The 18,522-nt window shown below is 39.6% G+C and overlaps 1 protein-coding gene and 1 long non-coding RNA gene across 5 annotated transcripts in view; one reads left to right on the top strand and one right to left on the bottom strand.

Moving 5' to 3' along the window:
* Ccbe1 (collagen and calcium binding EGF domains 1) overlaps nucleotides 1-18,522 on the bottom strand; it is a 268,355-nt gene that overhangs the window by 30,880 nt on the left and 218,953 nt on the right. For all 3 annotated transcript variants that reach the window (XR_015443286.1, XM_021239199.2, XM_021239200.2), the window contains exons 3-4: nucleotides 8,743-8,795; nucleotides 905-1,039 (exon numbers count right to left, since the gene is read on the bottom strand). Coding sequence is in view for 2 of the 3 variants with exons in the window: in XM_021239199.2 (XP_021094858.1) it covers nucleotides 905-1,039; nucleotides 8,743-8,795 (188 nt within the window). In the remaining variant the exon portion in view is untranslated. The remainder of the gene's footprint in view (nucleotides 1-904; nucleotides 1,040-8,742; nucleotides 8,796-18,522) is intronic.
* Nucleotides 1,022-18,463, top strand: LOC106010567 (uncharacterized). Of its 2 annotated transcripts, XR_001184322.3 has the most exons (7): nucleotides 1,022-1,204; nucleotides 1,838-1,910; nucleotides 5,095-5,372; nucleotides 8,195-8,427; nucleotides 9,266-9,377; nucleotides 10,637-10,750; nucleotides 10,924-18,463. It is a non-coding gene; the product is annotated as an uncharacterized LOC106010567 (long non-coding RNA). The 2 variants fall into 2 exon arrangements; XR_015443292.1 differs by having other exon boundaries at nucleotides 5,095-8,427.

Genomic DNA, 18,522 nt, shown 5'->3' with positions numbered 1-18,522 from the left:
GGACTTATGGTTAGATTTTCTATTAAATGGCTTTCCCTGAGCCCCTCCTGGGGCAGAGCAGAAAGTCTGCTCATTGCAACTAGTTTATTTCTCACATGGCTCCATCTCAGTTCATTGTCCAGCAGAACTCATAGAGCACATGAATCATTAGACATTTGTGAAAATGCACATTCCCAGGCCCACCTTCAGAGCTAGTGAGGTCTGGAAGGAGGCTAGAATTTTTAAACTTTTTTTTGTTGAAGCAAGGACTCAACTTGCTTCTGATAAAGGTTAGCCACAGCTTGACCAGACTGAAACATTATTGCTGGGGACAAACCCTAAACCTGCCTGAGAAACTCAACAAGTGCACAGTGGGAAAGTCCAGGCACTGAGGGTAAAGGGGACAAGCTGATGGCCACTGATGGTGGCTGGGCTGTTTGCTCAGCTGCAGCCCAGGTGGCTGGCTTCAGTTGCCTCTGAATTGCTTCCAACCTGCCTGTAACACAGGGACCCTTCCGTTTTCCCAGTCATGTTCTGAGAATGCTTAGTCTCCTTTTTTTCTGTGTTTTTGCATTTCTGACCACTTATATTCTGTTTTACACTATTCTGGTTTACATTTGGCAACATTCCCCTTTTCCAGCTGTTGTATCTCACTTCCAGTTAGGCTTTAGCTGGTACCAGCTCCCTAATGAATTCCTTGGAGGTAGTTTGGTAACTATGGATGAAAGGCAGCGAGTAATCTGTTCCTAAGATAAGCCCAAACACAATTCCATGTAATAAATGTGAGGATGCAAAGGGAGGAATCAAAGAAGAGAGGCCCTCTTCTGAGCTACTCCTGCCCATGGAGAAAGTCCAACAAAGGACAGAGCTATCTGAACAAAGCTTGTCCTCAGGAGTTGAAAAATAACATGCATTGCCTACACACCCAGGCAGTATGGCTTCTCCCGCTTCCGGTGTCTTTCCCGGTCATATCGGTATCCTGGGTAACAAGTACACAGCACTCGGCCAAAGTTATCTGTGCACTGCTGTTCACAGGGAGCCTCGGCACAAACATCATAATCTGAAAAAGAAAAGTGTGAACGCACATCAACCAGAAGACGAGTTGGTTAACTCAGCCCTGGCCTAGAAGAGACTTTCTGAGCTGTACCCTGCTCAAGGTCAATATGAAGTGTGAACAGCTCCAGTCACGAGAGCATTAACTTTTTCAAGCCCTGTGGCAGCTTCTGTAAGTACTATAATGGTAACTTGATGTACAGTGTCTGGGTGGCTAAAAGCAAACACCACTAGTGCTTTTGTTCCTTAGGTCACCTCATCGTTCTGTCCTTTGGGCTTTGTCACTATCCAGAGAACAAAGGTGATTTAGCCTGCCAGGCTCTGCAGTATTCCAAGGGGGCCTGTTTTGTCTTTTTCACCATATGATATACATTTCCTGCCAGCAGAAGAAAGGTCATCCCTGATGATTAGCATTGGTGTCAAAATGTAAGGGCAAGGGTTAGAAGTCAGGTAGGCTCAGAGAAGTAGGAGGGAGGCTTTGAAATAGCAAGGTGAGAGTCAGCAGACAGATGGTGTTCCTTTGAGTAGTACTGTAGGTTTGCACACACAGGGTTGATCAGGAATGCTGAGAAGGGGTTGAGCAAATTAAAATGGCTAGAGCTCTCATGCTAGCCCAAAGATTGTACAAATTGGGGTGGGTGCTTTATTATTTGTAAAGAATTAGGGCATCTGATCTTCTCAGTTCCCATGAACTAATATTTAATGAGCCTCTGAAGGGACTTTGGCTCTAAGTCAATAGCTCAGGCTGAGCATTTGCTCCCAGACCAGACTCAGCAACTCATTAATCACTGGATTATCTCCCCAGATGCTGACAGATAAAATCTCCTTGGCCACAGAGGGAGCCTGACTCTGCTGTGCAGCATATGAAGGTTAAACAGGTGGGCTGTCAGGCACTGATACAGACAAGGTTGCTATGACAGGCTCATGCCATTCTCACGATGACCTGGAAAACTGCCCTGGCTAACTAGTCCTTCCCATAAGCATGATTTCAGGCCTGCTTTGCCTCTATGGATCAACCTCACAAACTATCTCTAGTTAAATATGTTATCCTTAACTAAGAATCAGCTCTAGGCAACCAAATTCTGTGCTCCTTTTGCTCAAGAGCAAGGGCTCAGCATGGCCGGCAAAGAGCTGCCTTGTTCTTTGATCACCATCACTGAGGAGCAGCCAGGGAAAAGAGGGAAAAGGCAGAGAGGCTAAGTATCTGTGTTGACTATAGTGCCCAACAAGCCTTGCTTCCAGAAGCTGTGGTTCCCAGTCTCCCCTGCCATCCCTGCTTCCCTGGGCCTCCTTTTCTAACTCTTTTAGCTGATTGCTTTCACTTTCACCTCCACATCTCTAAATAGTCAGCTTGCATTGCTTTTCTGTTATTTTAAACACTTCTTATTGGTTTCCAGCTATGGGGAAGAGATGCACTTTAGCTTTTTCACTGTTTTCCATCCTCAACCCTCTAAGCACACCACACTTTCTATTCCCTCCATCTGGCCAATAATTTTGTTAAAATTTTAGTTCAATAAATCTTTAGCATTTGTATTACAATGACAACATAAAAGCTATTATTTACTGAGTGTAGAAGTATAGTCTAATTACTTATCCTTTCTTAAGAGAACTTTTGAACTTCCCTGGAGTTAAGAGTACTATCTTATGTATTTTGGGGGTGTCAGTTACTGAACTTTGTCTATCAGCTTCAAATTCGTCCAACCTAGCTCCCTGAGTTACTTTATGACATGAGACTTTGGCAACCATATTTCTTCTTGCCAGTTACCAGCCTACTATGTGCTGATGTAAGGGATGCACGGCCTTCCTATAATGTATGATGTCTCTAATGTATGTAGTCCATTCATAAGCTCTTTGAATTTAGTTTTACTGTAACTGATCTGGCTGGTATGTTCCAATGTCAGTTAAGACCTTGTTCTTGGGTTATCTAGTGTGTCCAGAGACATGTCCAAATCGTTGCCTGAGAAAGTAAGTCATCTGGAACTCAAGGGAAGGGAAAAAGGCTTAGTGTTTGGACATTCAGTGTGTAAGCATTTACCGAGTGTCTCCATTTTCAGTGTTAGACCCTTACTTTCAACTCTGACTGTCCTCCCTGAATCTCGAGATCCCCTGGTGTACCCCTCAGAGTCTTGTATCTTCTGCCTGGTTGTGGACGGGCAATATTCTGCCTATGCTCTATACAGGACAAGACCTGAGAGTATAACCTCTTCTTAGACTATTGGTCAATCCTTCTGTTTTGATACCATTTTCACCCCCATTTCTGTTTTTGTTTTGTTTTATTTTTTGATTTGGTATAAACTCAGCAGCTTCTTAGTTCTCCCTTGTATTGGCCAACAGCTTACCCTTCCCATTCTGCTAAGTATTTACCACTTCCTGATCTGTTTTCCAGCTTCCAAGGTCTTCCTTTCTTCTTGACTTTGTGGTATTATTCTTTTATTTTTTGATTTTTTTCCATTTTGAAGGGTTTCTGGAGGAAGTAAAGTTAATGGATTTATTCAGCCCTCCATTTTTTATGCTGTTTTTCTAAGGTGCTATCAACTTTCTGTCCACATAGCTTTTATCTTTTAAATGTATCTATTTTTTATGCTTTGTGTCCTATTTCTTCTGCCAGCATTCTAATGCAGATCTTCAGACATTCCCACCTACATAGGATTCTCATCCCAAGATATTGCACCTTTAAATGCATTCAACATTACACTTTCTGACTACCCTCCCTAATGCATAGTGCTGTGTATGTCACCTCTTGCTCCAAAAATTCTAAGCTCTATATAGGTTGAACATACCTAATCTGAAAATCTGAAATCCAAAACTCTTTGAGCATTTCAGATTTTCGGATTAGGGATGCTTAACTAGTAAACTCTACACAAATATTCCCAAATCCCCAAACAGCATAACATGTCAGGTCCCAAGCACTTTATATAAGGGCTACTGAACATATACTAATCAACACCTACCTCAATGGTCCATTCTTGCATTTGAGGTCTGGCATTATATTCCTTGAGATTTTTCTACCCGTAAAACTCTTCTATGAGGTCCTTTGACTCCAGAAACCCAAACTCTCTTCTTCATCCTTGATCAGAACCATCTTTTCTTACTTCTATGCTTTTGTCTATTATTTTCACCTCTAGTAATGTCCAATTAACACTTCTACCTGTGCTCTCACACTTCATAATTACTGGTATCCTACCTAGTTTTCAAGTACCACTGTAAATGTCCCCCACCCCACTGGAAGGCTTCCTCGATCTCCCCAGTAATGTCTGCTTGGTCCTCTCCACACTCACAGGACTTCATCCCCTCATTTATGGAATGCCTACCCTCTCAATTTGCTGCTATCTGGGGTTCTTTAAGCCCCTATTTCCTAAAATACTGACAACAGTAATACCTACTTCATGGTGCTTTTACAAAGATGAAATTATGTACACACAACTTCAAATTTAAATTTTTTGAATTTAAAATTTTGAGACAGGGTCTTGCTAAGTCTCTTACTTTTCTGTTGTGTTCCTGCTAGTTCTTAAGATTATTTGGCTACCTGGAAGGGACTATGTCCCCTGGAGTAACCAGCACCCTGGCCTCCCCATGATTTATGTTCAATTCATTACTGTGGGGCTAGAATAAATCAGATTATCCTATCACCTGGCCAATCAAGAGATCATTTACAGCAGGGGTGGGAAAACTTTTTCTGGAAAGGAGGCAGATCATATCTTAGCTTTGTAGGCCTCTGTTGCAATTACTAAACTCTACTGTTGTCATCCAAAAGCAGCCACAGACAATGAGTAAGCATGGCTGTGTTGCAATACAACTTCATTTTCAGAATCCATGTGGTGGGACAGATGTGACTCACAGGCTGTAGTTCACTACCCATCTGTTACTTAGAGTAACAAATATGAGGAAGCAACACTTCTAAAAATTTCAATTCTCAATCATCAGTGCCTATCTGTTTAGAAACTCTAGTGTCTTTCTGCAATCTATGATGGTAATTTTATGAGTCTGGGGCAAGGTTCACCAGAAAGATGTACATGCTGTGTATCAGTGTTCAATATGTTGTGCAATTTCTCCCATAATCAGGATTCACAGGACCAGGAATCATGGGGTAAAAATGGGAGTGGCACCGCTCACAACTGCCCCTACTGATCCACTAGCAAAATGTTTGCTTTTGGTTCCCGTAACTTTACACATAGTTGGAAAAGGAGGAACACTGCTACCAGGAGAGTGAATAATAATTCACTGAACAGTGATCTGGCCACTGGGCTCCTCATGCATCTGCATCACCTGGCAAAAAGGCAGTCGCTGTGGTGGGGTGATTGTATCTAACAAGGGGAAACTACTGTTACTCCACGATAGAGGTAAGGACAAGTGTGTCTGGAATACAAGGAACACTGGAGGGAGTCTTTGTGTTACTATGTTCCGAAACTAAAGTCAGTAGAAAACTATAATAAAATCTCCACTCAGGCAGGACTAAAGTCTTAGACACTGTGGGAAGGAAGGTTTGGGTTACCTGACCAAGAAAAGAGCTACGACCAGGTGAGGTACTTGCTGAGGGGAAAGGGAATAGGGCTGGTTAGTGGAAGAAGGTAGTTATAAATAGCAGCAATGACTATATGACCAGTTGCAGAAAAAAAGAACTTTGTCATGAATATTTATTTTTTATGAATGTTTGCACATATGTAAATATCCTTGTTTTCCCCTTACATCATAAGATGTATTAACTTTATATAAATACTGTCAATTTTAACACAGTAGTTAAATTATAACATATCAAGGACAAAAACAAACATCATGTTGCATCGTCTTCTAGGGAAAGGGTTAGTGCATTTTTACATGGGGCATTTCCATCATGCGGGGGGGATTATGACCTTGTTATGGTCTTTACTTGAGATCAAGTAAGGCTTAAGATATGTACAGATGCCAAGTTGACAAAGGGTAGATCTGTGATGTTCATTTTATGCATCAACTTGGCTAGGTCAAAGTTCCCAGATATTTGGCCAATATACAGATTACTAGATGTTTCTGTGTGGGACTGACTTGATTGACAGACTGATTGTGGTACCAGGAATTGAACTCAGTGTTTTCACACTGAGCTACATTCCCAGTCCATTTTTAAAATTTTGAGACAAGGTCTTGTTAAGTCACTAAATTGCCCAGGTTTTTCTTGAGCTTGAGATCCTTCTGCCTCAGCTTCCTAGAATGCTGGGATTATAGGCATGTGTCATACCTGGCTGTGTAGGTATTTTTCAAATGAGATTAACATTTAAATCAGTAGATATTTGGTAAAGCAGATTGTGCTCCCTAAATGAGGCCTCACCCCATGAGCTGAAAGCGTAAAAGAGAAAAGACTGACTTCCTTTGATGAAGAGGGAATTCTGTCAGGAGACTGCCTTTGGACTTGAACAGCAGCATCAACTATTCTGTGTCTCCAGACTACCAGCTTATCTGAAGATCTTGGATTTGAACTTCTACAATCCCATAAGCCAATCTCCTAAAATAAATCTAAAAATTTGTGTGTGAGGTGTATTTCTCTACACTATCTTATTGCCTCTATGTCTCTCAAGCACCCTAACATACAATCTTTTCTAAAATCTTGCATTTGTGCTTTGTATTCTTGGTGACAGAAACCTTTATGACTAAAGATATCTTTAGTATAAGGAACAAATAAATAAACACTGATTTTATTCCCACAGGTAAAAGAAAATCATCTTTAGAAAGTATTCTTTTGAAAAGCAACAGAGCAAAGAGTTAGTTATGCAAAGCAATGTCCTACATTTGGGTGTACTTTTCCTAGAAATATTCAGTTCTTGGTTAGATTAATCATAGGTCCTGTGGTCTCACTTTAAGGTTAGAGAGGCTAATTTTACATCTGGAGATTTGAAACCACAATATCTTACATTGACAGAAATTCTGAGTATGTGATATCTATATAATGTGTTTTTAATTAGGTTGGACATGGTATTTGGTTAGGATCTTAAACTGATTGGCCTAAACTTACTTTTCCTTGGTCTCTGCCAAACTACAATATAAAGGACACAGCTGGTGACTGAGAAGAGCTGGCTTATAAAGGAATGCAATTTGTGTGAGTTTTGTGGTTGTATTCACCAGGCTCTAATCAACAAAACCGGCTGGCAGAGAGATATTCATCTTAGAGAGACCCAGGGCTGTACCAGCCATCATATATGGGATAATTTCCTAGCTAACCCTCCCATGGCAGTGTCCTCAAACATCACAGTTGTGGTTTAATGGAATTTTCAATTCTTCAAAGGAAGAAAGCAATAAACAGGAGGGATTCATCCATTTCTAAATGATACAGAAGGTGCGCACCACGAAATGATGTGACAGAACTGGCTTGGCTGAGCTCCTTGTAGCCTAGAGACTTGGCTTCCTGGACAACAGTGAAGAAAGCTATTCACACACCCCACACCCATCCCCACCCAGCCTGAGCCAACCAATACCAGGCTCTTCAAACAGTCCCCAGTGCTTTCTGTGTCCCGTTGTCCCTGGCATCCTTGGCAGCACTCTGCTTGTCTTAAGTCCTGGGGAGACTTCCTTGGTAACCTGATTTAATTCTCCCCTCCTTTCTGAGGATGACTCTGACCACTGTTCCTTTATAGCACATATTACAGTTATTAATAACAACAGCAGTCACAGTAACCAACATATATCAAGCACTGAATAGGGACCAGCCTGTTTCATGTATTTATTTGAATATTAAGAGCTTCTTATAATCACACATGACTTGAGTAACAATACCTGCCTGTAAAAACTAAGGGTTAGAAAGTAAGTTGCCCAAGGGCATATAGGGTATCATGTGTGTATGGCCTGTATCTAGATGTCCCCATAAATCTTTATGCGGTCATAGGTGGTGAGTTTTGAAGGTGGATGCATTAGGGTAAGTGATACCAGGATTAAGAATATGAAGCTGGGATTAAGGGTGCCTGACCCTGGGTGTGGATGGCACCACTCAAAAGATGAGTAGCCTGGATGGAATATAAAGGGACAGAAAAAAACCGCTTCCATTGCTGCTGCTGCTTTGCTTGCTGCCTTCTGCTTGCCATGAACTGTTTCTCCTCTGTGATGCCCCTGTGCCGAGCCACCCTGCATTGGACTCAGATAACTATGGACTGAAACCTCTAGAAACTGTGAGCTAAACAAACCTTTCCTCCTTCAACTTTAGGTGCTGGATATTTTATCTCAGCAATGAGAAAAGCAACTAAGACAATGTGGAAGCATGGTTAGATCCAAATCTATCTGATTCCATATGAGGCACCTCACTCAAGCATGCACCTAGAGGGGCTGAGTCTTTACATGTGAACATCTCTTTACATCTCTGTCTTTACATGTGAACTGAGTACTCAAGTGTTTGCGATGGTCATGTAAAGGGCTTCAAGTTCAGCACGTGGAAAACAGGTAGAGGGGTCAGGGAGGAGGGCTGTGTTATAATTGGTGTACAAAATGCTAATTAGGGGATTATTTCCTATTAAGTATAAAACCTGAAATATAAGAATGGCTCAATGTGTGTGAGTTCAGTACATAATGATTTAGACAGAGAATATATCATATAACCAAATAAGCATACATGAATTTAAAGCCATAGAGAATTATACACAAACACACAATCAAACATAAATAATGCACATACATTCTGGGTGCATCTAAACTTTATAGACTTCTAGTGATTAATCATGAATGGAGTGGGATAAGATTATCTTCTATATTACATACCTTCTGGAATGCATTGTCCAAGAACAAACTTATACCCTTTGCAGCACTTTTTCCTAAAACACAAACAAAAAGGCATTTTAAATGCAATGGTAGATTAAATATAAAATTATTTTCAGTGATTGGTTTTGAATGAAATAACCTGCTCTCGGGAAGAGGCATAAAGTACGGTGGGATATTTTAAAGGCAATTTGAGATTACAGGGAAAAATACTACCAAAATCAGATGACCACATCTTCCCATACCAGGATCTGTTACACAATATATCAAATCAATCCTTTGAATCCTACAAAGTAAATTGATTACCTGTGGATGTCAAGATATTTATAATTAGATACATAACTATAAAAAAACTGGATAAGGATTTGAGCTGTCACCTATCACCAGCAAGGGCTTTTACTTTTTACTTTTAGTCTACCTAAGAAAATTGCCTACTAGAAGAAAATTATATATACACTCTGAAAAAATACAACAAGATCCAGGGTCTCCAGAATATAACACATACTTTTGTGGTTGTATCCACCAGGCTCTAACCAACAGAACTGGCTGGCAGAGAAATACTCAGTTTAGAGCGAAGACCGCACTCCCAGAAAACCCATATGTTGGAATGATCAGACTTTAAAGTAGCTACTTTACTGGTATGTTCAATGACATCACAGAAAATATACTTGTAATGAATACAAATGCAAGGAATCTCAACAAAGGAACTATTAAAAGAACAACATGGAAATCGTAAAATACATCTGAAAATTTTTTTTAATCTGCAGAATATGTTTAACAAAAGAATGGAAAGATAATAAAGTATTAGTGAATTTGAATGTACATTATCCAATCTGAAGGATAGAGATTTAAAAAATTTTAAATGAATTTAGAAACAAATGTAGATCCAGGCATGGTAGCACACATATGTAATCCCAGCACTCTGAAGGGTTGAGCCAGGAGGATCACAAATTTGAGCCCAGCCTGGTAACTTAGTGACTTAGATCCTGTCTCAAAATAAAAACTAAAAAGGACCAGGGATATAGCTCAGTACAAAGACCCTGGATTCAACCCTCCGTACTACAAAACCAACAGCAAAGAACGAAGACTCACAGGCTTGTGGGGCCAGCACCAGAAGTCTATTTCTATGGATATTTGGAATTCCAAAAGGAGAGGAAGGAGTGAATAGAGTAGAAAATTATATTTGAAAAACCAATAGCTGAAAATTTCATGAATTTAGTGAAAGAAACAGATTTTGCAGATTAAGAAGTCTAGCAAATGCCAAATAGGTTAAATACACACATGCAAAATGCCTAGATATATCACAGTCATAGTGCTGGAACCTAAAACTCTTGAAGGCAGAGAAAAATTATTATATACAGGGAAAATATAATTTTAATGATCATGACCTTCTCATTAAAAAATACTATTGGTAACCAAGAGACAGGGTGTGACATCTTTTAAGGGCTGAGGAAAAAAACCCCTGTGAACTCAGAGTCTAACATGAACCCAGTATTCCATCTCCAAAATGAAGGTGGAAATAAAGACACTTCAAGTAAATGAAAACTGAGAAGTGATCACCAGCAGACCTGTACTACAGGGCTTGCTAAAGGGAAATTATATCAGAAGGAAACTTAAATGAAGTGCATCATAAATGGTAAATATCTAGATGTATATAAAAGACTTTTTTCTTACTTTTTGTAGAGAAAACATTTTAACATTGTCTTGGAAGGTTTGCAATGCACATAGATTCAAAAAATGATGTCTATAGGTAAAAACAGCAGAGGGGTAAATAGACTTATATGTTCCTACATTTTATGTTAAATTGCACAATATGGACCTTTCTCACTGGAACAAACATTCCCTCTGTCTCTCCATGTATTCTGCTTCTATTAATTTCCCTTCCCTTCTTTTGCAGATAAATCCACATGAGCTTCCCTTTACCACTTCCAACAGCATGCATCAAAGGCAGAGAATTAAGCCAGCTTCAGTGAATCTGCAGCTCTAGGGAATACATTTCAAGATACTTCAGGTTGACTATAATAGCCATACTACCATTAAAAAAAACCTTTTCTTTTATAAAGAAATTAGATTCTTATTACAATATCTCTCTCTCTCTCTCTCTCTCTCTTTTTTTTTTTTTTGGTGCTCGGGATTGAACTCATACAACATCATTCTTATTTGAATTTGGACACCTTTCCTAAGTGGATAAGTTAAACACAGTCAGCCAGCCGGGGACTGCACAGTACATGCAGCCTATCAAGCCACCTGTGTGGACATGCCATTTGTGCAGTGCAATGCTGAAAGGTCCACAAACTCTTGATCTGGGAAATTACACACTATCTGAGTCCTACAGTAAGTCCCTACCTTCATCAAATGGTCACAACCACTGGATACAGTGACATATGCCTGTAATCCCAGCTACTCTGGAAGCTGAAGCAGGAGGATCACAAGTCTGAGACCAGCTTGGGCAATTTAGAGAGACCCCATCTCAAAATAAATAAAAAGGGTTGGGGTTCCATCCCCAGTAGCGCACAAACCAACAACAACAAAAACAATTAGAACTCTCAACCAGGTTAAATATGGCCTTCTGTCTAAAAAAGATATTTCATATGGTTGACTTAATTTTTTCCATCACATTTTAAATAAAATGCGTAAAAAATAATAAGATTATTTTCTACTGTTGCAAATTGGGATAATCTAACTATATTATCGGCCAAATGAATTTGTGTGGCTTGTCTGCTATATGAGTTATCATTCATAGAAGAAACTTAAGCAATCTCTTCCTAAAACATGAAAAAAACATGTTATTAAATTCTTAATTTATAAATGTTACATAAAATGTACTAAAAAGTCACACATTTCATAAAAGTCACATTTGTAAGAGAATTCTGAAGCCGAGTTAGATATAGAAATACCATTTTGTTTTACCGCTAGCAGCAGTTTTTATATGCAGCCCAACGGTAGTAAATATCTTATTTCAAAAACATAGAAGTGGATTTTCACTACAAAAAACAGTGGCATTTGGGATGCTCTCAAAACACATTCAGGTGAATTAGCTAAGGTTCTCCATCCATCCCCCATTTCCTGCCTATACTTATTCTCCCAATATAGATCAATGTATTAATCCTGCAATTTACTGATATGGATGACATGTGACAAGGTCCAGAGTTTTCTTAGTAGAAATAACTTCCCAACATCTTCACCTAAAATATAATCTCACATGCTCCTTCACAAGGGAGGCCTATGAGGATATAAATTTATGACGACGATGATGATGTTGGAACAGACACAGACCTACTTTTACATTACATGGAACTTAAACTTGGTCTAGTTTTCCAAGGTTTAAAAAAGTCCATGCTAACAAAAGGAAAAGTGGCCCATTAAGTTTTTATGGTTATTACCTACTGCGTTACTTGAGAATGTACTACAGAAAACTGTAAGAGGAAGAGCAGTGCGCTAGATAATTTGGTTTTTTTTTTCTTGTAATAATTTCATTTTATTGGTACATTGTAGGTATGCAACACAATTACATTTCTCACTGGGAATTGTACCTTTACATAATGCATCTTGGTTCTTATTTTTTCCCCATTCCTAGCCCTCCCTTCACGCCCTCCACCCTTCCCTATTTACAAAGACTTTAGTTCCATTTTTTCCATTTCTCAGCATTTTTTCCTTTCCCTTTTTTCCTTTCCCCTGCCCCTCCCACTACCCCTACCCCTTTGGACCTTTTCCTCCTATTTTGCATTAACGATTATTCATTCTAATCATTGGTACATTTTAGGTATACAATATAATGACATTCATCATTGGAAATTTGCACCTTTACATAGTCTCTCTTGGTTCTTATTTTTCACCCTTGCCCAGCCCTCCCTTCACCCCTCCATTCCTCCCCATTTACAAAGATTTTGTTCCTATTTTTCCATTTTCTCATATTAATCCCATTCCCTTCTATCCTTTCCCCTAGCCCTCCCACTTCCTTCCCCTTTGCCCCTTTTCTTCCTATTTTACATTACCTATTACACATTTTAGTCCTTATTTACACTTTCAGTTTCTCACATCAGAGAAACTAGTCGGTATTTATACATGTGTGTCTTATTTATTTCACTTAAGAGTATCGCCTCAATGTGCATCCACTTAGCTATAAATGTCTCTAATTTCTCATTTTTTATGGCTGAGTAGTACTCCATTTTATAAAAAAACCACATTTTCTTTATCCAGTCTCCAGTTGATGGGCATTTCAGCTGTTTCCAAGTTTTAGCTATCACAAACTTGCACTAGATAATTTGAAACCCAAATAGACCCATGAGAAAGTTGGACAGAGGAAAAAAAACACGTCTTTGATACTCAAGTCTAATACCACATTTAAACATGTGGTTCTATGAGTCTGTTTCTATTTAAATTCTGCTGCTAAGGTATAGCTTCCAAGATATTCCAAAGCATTTTAAAAAATGGATATGACCCTTGCAATCTATCAACATCCAAAATGTAAAACTTGGGCACTCTGACCCTTTTGAGCATTTTAAGGACTTGTGACCATCCATACAGTGGAGCTGGAATCAACTTGTCATTTGCTTTCTTATGAAATTAAATGACAATGAAGTGATTTGTTATGCTTTCAAAAAGCTTCCCTGTCAGAAGAAGAGCTGAGTTTCAGAATGGGCATGCGTCATGTAAATACCTGCTCAGTTAAGAATTAACTTCTCCTTTGGGTTTTTTCTTAATTGTGTAACTGATTCCAGCTTTCTGCTCCAGGGAAACAGTGCTCAGACTCCAGGGCATCAGCCTGCCTTCCCCAGAGGTCCTGGGAACACATCATTATTTTGCACATTAAACACTCACCAATCATAAATTACCATTTAAAATAAATAATGATATATTTCAAAAATAAACACTGGCTGCATATGTTACAACATTTCAAAGATTACTTACAACATAATTTATGTATAAGTTGAGACAGCCAAAGTGAAATCTTGTCATGCAAGCCAGGGCACTTGTTAGGCTAACTACAAACTAGGCTAACTACAAACTAGGCTAACTACAAACAGTGCTGTGCAGTTTTTATCTTTAAGAAAAACAAACTAAGTTGAGGAAAGCTCATGGGGACTCTGGGGGGGGGGGCGGTGGTCATTCTTAATACGCTTCATGTGTTGTAGCTTGGTTTTCTAAATGCAAATGCTTTTCTCATTTTTTGGCCAGGGGAAGTGGTGATCAGATGGTTGTTACATAGAAAAGGCCATGTCTGGTAATCAAGGAAGCCTGTGGATGTTTCCCCTGGGTATCCCTGAGAATTACTACATATAAAAATCTCTTAACAGTGCATCCAGAAATAAATCCCAGCAGTCAGGTGTGTGAGAACTTTTGGAGGGAAAAACCAAATCAAGAAAGTAAACAGAATAGCAGCATCAGACTGTTTAGAGCAGTGGTGGCAAACCTACGGCACCGGTGCCACAGCAGGCTGTTTGTTTTGCTCTAAAAGGTTTGCCATCACTGGTTTAGAGTCTACAAAAAAGTTTTAAAAAATCTGCCTACAGAATTAAGGCTCCAGAAAGTACCTTAAAAAGTCAAGTGCTATTTACTCTCATGCTGCAAAGCAAAGCTAAATTTTCTTAAACTCTGCTTGGGGTTTCCCTTGCATAACTGCCTTCTCATGCACCAGATATATAGGACTTGTTTTTGAATGAAAGAACTCCATTTTGGAGAGAATCTGATAGGCTCTGGTATCAAACTACGTGTGCATGTAGTAGATAGATCACTAGTTTGGGATCCAGCAAACCTGTCTTACAGTTTTGGCTCTAACATTTAGCAATGCAACCTTAGCCTCGCTACTTAAACTTGCTGAGCTTCAGACTCCTTGTGGATAAAGTACAGATTTTTAAAAATTGCCTTATGGGATTATTGTAAGGATTACAGATAATATAATGAAAGTGCTTAGCCCAGGCCTGGCTTGAGGTCTGAAAAGTGCTCCAGCTGCAGCTTTATGAACAGAGCAAAAGCAGTTTTCTTACTAGTTGCTTTCTGGTTGTTTTTACCTTGTAACTCATCTCTTTTTCCTACTTGTTACTCAATGACAGACATTTCTCCTCCCAAAAACAAAATGGGGAGGAGGAGGGAAAGAAACTTCTGATTACCAAGATGGTAGAGAAGTAATATTTTTTTTCCTTTTTCTTTCACACGTTAATACCAAATGATGAAAATCAGAAATAAACTTGTAAGCCTCATACCTCATGGTTTAGGAGTCAACTCTAAACCTGAAACATGACACAGTAGTACCTTGGTTCACAAACTCAATTCTCTCCACAATTCTGGTTGCAAACTAAACTGGACGAGAACCTAATTAAATTTCTCCATAAGGTCAACATGGAACCTAACCACCGAATTTGATTTGGTTCTCATCCAATTCAGAATCATGGAAAGAATTAAGTTCATGAACCAAGGTACCACTTTTAGGAACATGGCAAATGAATGGAAAGATGGGAGAGATTTTTCAGAGTAGAATAACTCGAACCTAGGTACCTTCAAGGGTAGCTACTATGGAGAAACTAGCCAGCCCACCCTGCAGAACCTCAGCAGGGCTTAGAAACTGGAAGCACCAGCTACTGAGAACAGCGGAGGCCAAAGACAGCTAGGTGACCTGCAAGTCTTCCAGTGCCCAACTCCACGCAGTCAGCTAGATCTTCTTTGCACGCTATTGCTAGAAGTCTATACACGTGAAAAATTACACCCCAGATGTTCAAAATTGTGCCTCAGAGGTTCATGGTTCTGGAACACCAAGCTAGAGAGAACTGAGGGAAACCTACTCACCAGTAAATAATCCTGTCCAGGCACTCAGTAGTTTCTGAATACTGTCAAAGAGCCCATTCAATGTAATTCACTCCAGAAAAATAAAGGGCCTCTAAATGGCTTCTAATGGCAAACTAGAGGGTGGCTCCCCAACAGCTGCTCAGCCCTAAATGATCATAAAAGACTTAAAACTAGAAGAACCCAATTTGCATCCTTTATGTTCATCACTCCCACCATGCTTCAGTGAGCCTGAGAAGGGAGTCCCTAAGAAACTTCTGCCAGCAAGTAGCACACAGTCTATGATCCCTCAGGGACAACTGTAAAGGGCTGAGGGTTTAAAAGTTGTACTGAATTTCTACGTAAATTTCCTTAGTGTGAGGAATCTTTTCCCCCTTCCTTTGAGCCTTCTTCCCTTGCTGAAATCTTTATGGAGCTCTGCGTGACTTCATGTGAGCTACTATAATTCCTTTTACGCTAAAGTCTGAGAACAGAGTGAACACAATGACTCACCTCACATGTGGGCACACTGCTCAAGTTTTAACCAGAAGGAGTGCTCCTCTTAGGCAAATGTAGCAGTACCACATTTCACACCATGATTATTCAGGTTAAACACAACAGAACCTCCTCACCTATTTATTTATCCACATGTAAATTTGTTATAATCAAATCTTGCTGACAATGTTAAATCATAAGCATTTGAGTATAACTTGCTATTATTTGCACAATTACCGATGGCATGGTCAAATGAGGAAAATAGTATGGCGGTTTGCATGAAAAAGAGTTACCATGTGATCTGGCCATTCCATTTCTGGATATGTACTCAGAAGAAGTGAAAGTAGGGGTGCAAGTAGATATTTTCACATCTGTTCACAGCTGTACTATCTATAATAGCAAAAAGGTGGATATAACCCAAATATCCATTGATAGATGGATGGATAAACAAAATATGGGATATACACATAAAGGAATATCATTCGGCCCTAAAAGGGAAGGAATCAGCTTTGGGCAGGAGAACCACGGAGACACACATGGCTACAACACTGGTCCCTGTGATGCTGTGAGGACTGCTTGTGCCTAACTTGAAGCCAAGCCTGATGGGAGTCTCCGTGGTGGGGCTGCTTGCTTGCTGATCTTCCTGCTCTGTGACACCCCTGGTCAGTGTGTGGAACACAGAAAAAAACCCGGATTACTTTTTTACATTTTCTGTTGGATTTGATGTGTGCCAGTATTCAGTAAACTCTTTGTGCATTTGAACTCATTAACCCTCACCCCAAGCCTTAAGGTGAGTACTAATTATTATTCCATTTTACAGACTAGGAAATTGAGTTGGAGGGACTTTATTTCAATTACCCAAGGACTGCAGCTGGAAAGTGGAGTCTGGATTCAACCTGGGAAGTTCATTTCAAAGGCCCGGTGTTTTAGCCCCTAGCTATGTGGTCTTTTGAAGGCTGGCCTGGAAACTCACAGTAGATGCCAACCACAGCTTACACTGCAAGAGAGACAGCATATGCAGTCACCTTTGTGTGCTATTTCTAACAGCCCCTTTGATCTCCCCAGCATACTATGTGTCCCAGATGCACAGGGTCAAAGTACTCAGCAGATGGATGGCCAGAGTCCAGAGGGGTTTTAAGAGGAGAACCCTGGATTAACTTCCTCTTTGCACTATGCCAATCCAATACACTCCAGCTTTCTTCTAATCCATTTTTTCCTCTTCCTTTTTTCTCCAAGTAAGTTTCTATGTTGTTAATTGTCCTTATCTTATTTGCTGGCTCCCTTTTCCCAATCCGTATGAGAAATGAATCATTTATGAAATGTAAGGAAAAAAATAAGTTGAAAAAGGTGCATTTGATGGTATCTTTGCAGAAAATAAAATAGCGTATATGCTTCAGGAGTGAGACATTTAATTTTACATTAAAGAAATAAATATTAAGCTGGGTATTCACCACGACTGACAAGTGGTTCTCTTTAGGTAAGTGATGTAAAAGATGATCTTTATGTTCTTTTTTGTGTTTTCTTTCTTTGTTGTAATGAGGATGAATGGATTTTGTAATAAAAGAGAATAATAAGACAATCATACTTTTTTCAGTCTTTGGGTAGACTTCAAATGCCAGGCTTGGCATTGGCTTCAGAAACTTCTGCTTCTGAGAGTGTGTTAAGGTAATGTTAAGTGTGTGTCTGAGCTACACCAATCATAAGTCACCACCCCAACCCTGATGCTGAGGATTTACACTGTCAACAAAGTCATCATCATGACCAACTAGGTTTCAACCAACCTGCTCTTACCATGTTAATGGGAACCTATATATGGTAATCATTAAGAGACTGCTTTAGGAAATTACAGCATCATTTACTAGGATGTTCATTCTTTCTTATTCTTTTCACCTCAAATAACTGATTTAACAGGTGGTTTGTTTTAGAGAGAATTTTAACTGAGCAATTTTCCCACTTGTGAGACATGTTTAAACTGACCAACCTCTGGCTCTTATTTACCATAGCTGCTAATTTCTGGAGGCAATGTCAGTTGAGATTCTTACTGTGTGGGTCATAATTCAGCAAGAGCAGACTCCTTGGCAGGAATGGGGCTCCCTGTGTGCAGTAACACCAGAGGACAAAGTCCAAAGTCCTACATGTTTGTTTATTCTTATTGGATTCTTAGATCTCTGAGCATTCTAATAATAGATGAGTGGATAGTCACGCTTTACAGCATTTATCAAGCAAGTCATACCTTCAAGCCTTTTATTACACATGATAAAACGACTGATATATTCATATTCCAGAAAGCTTCTCTGCTGTTCCTTTGCTGCCTCATCCTCCCAGCTCCATGGATTTTTCCGCAGTGCAGCCACTGCTTCCTTATGCTTCTCTTCCTCAAATGCCGGTTCCTTCCTTAGATTTTAACTCTTACCTCTCTGCTCATGACTCCTAAACTGCAAACCTCTGTGCATCTCAAGTGCCTTCATTTTGCTTGCCTATATTTTTTTAAGTTTTCTATCATTATAAGGTATTAGTTTTATAATGGGA

The sequence above is a fragment of the Heterocephalus glaber genome, unplaced genomic scaffold (genome assembly GCF_053883595.1).
Source record: "Heterocephalus glaber isolate CG9 unplaced genomic scaffold, H.glaber_assembly_v1.0 deba00000331, whole genome shotgun sequence".
NCBI classification, from domain to species: Eukaryota; Metazoa; Chordata; class Mammalia; order Rodentia; family Bathyergidae; genus Heterocephalus; species Heterocephalus glaber.
Note: the sequence above shows the minus strand (reverse complement) of the source record. Positions and strands in the feature narration are given on the sequence as shown.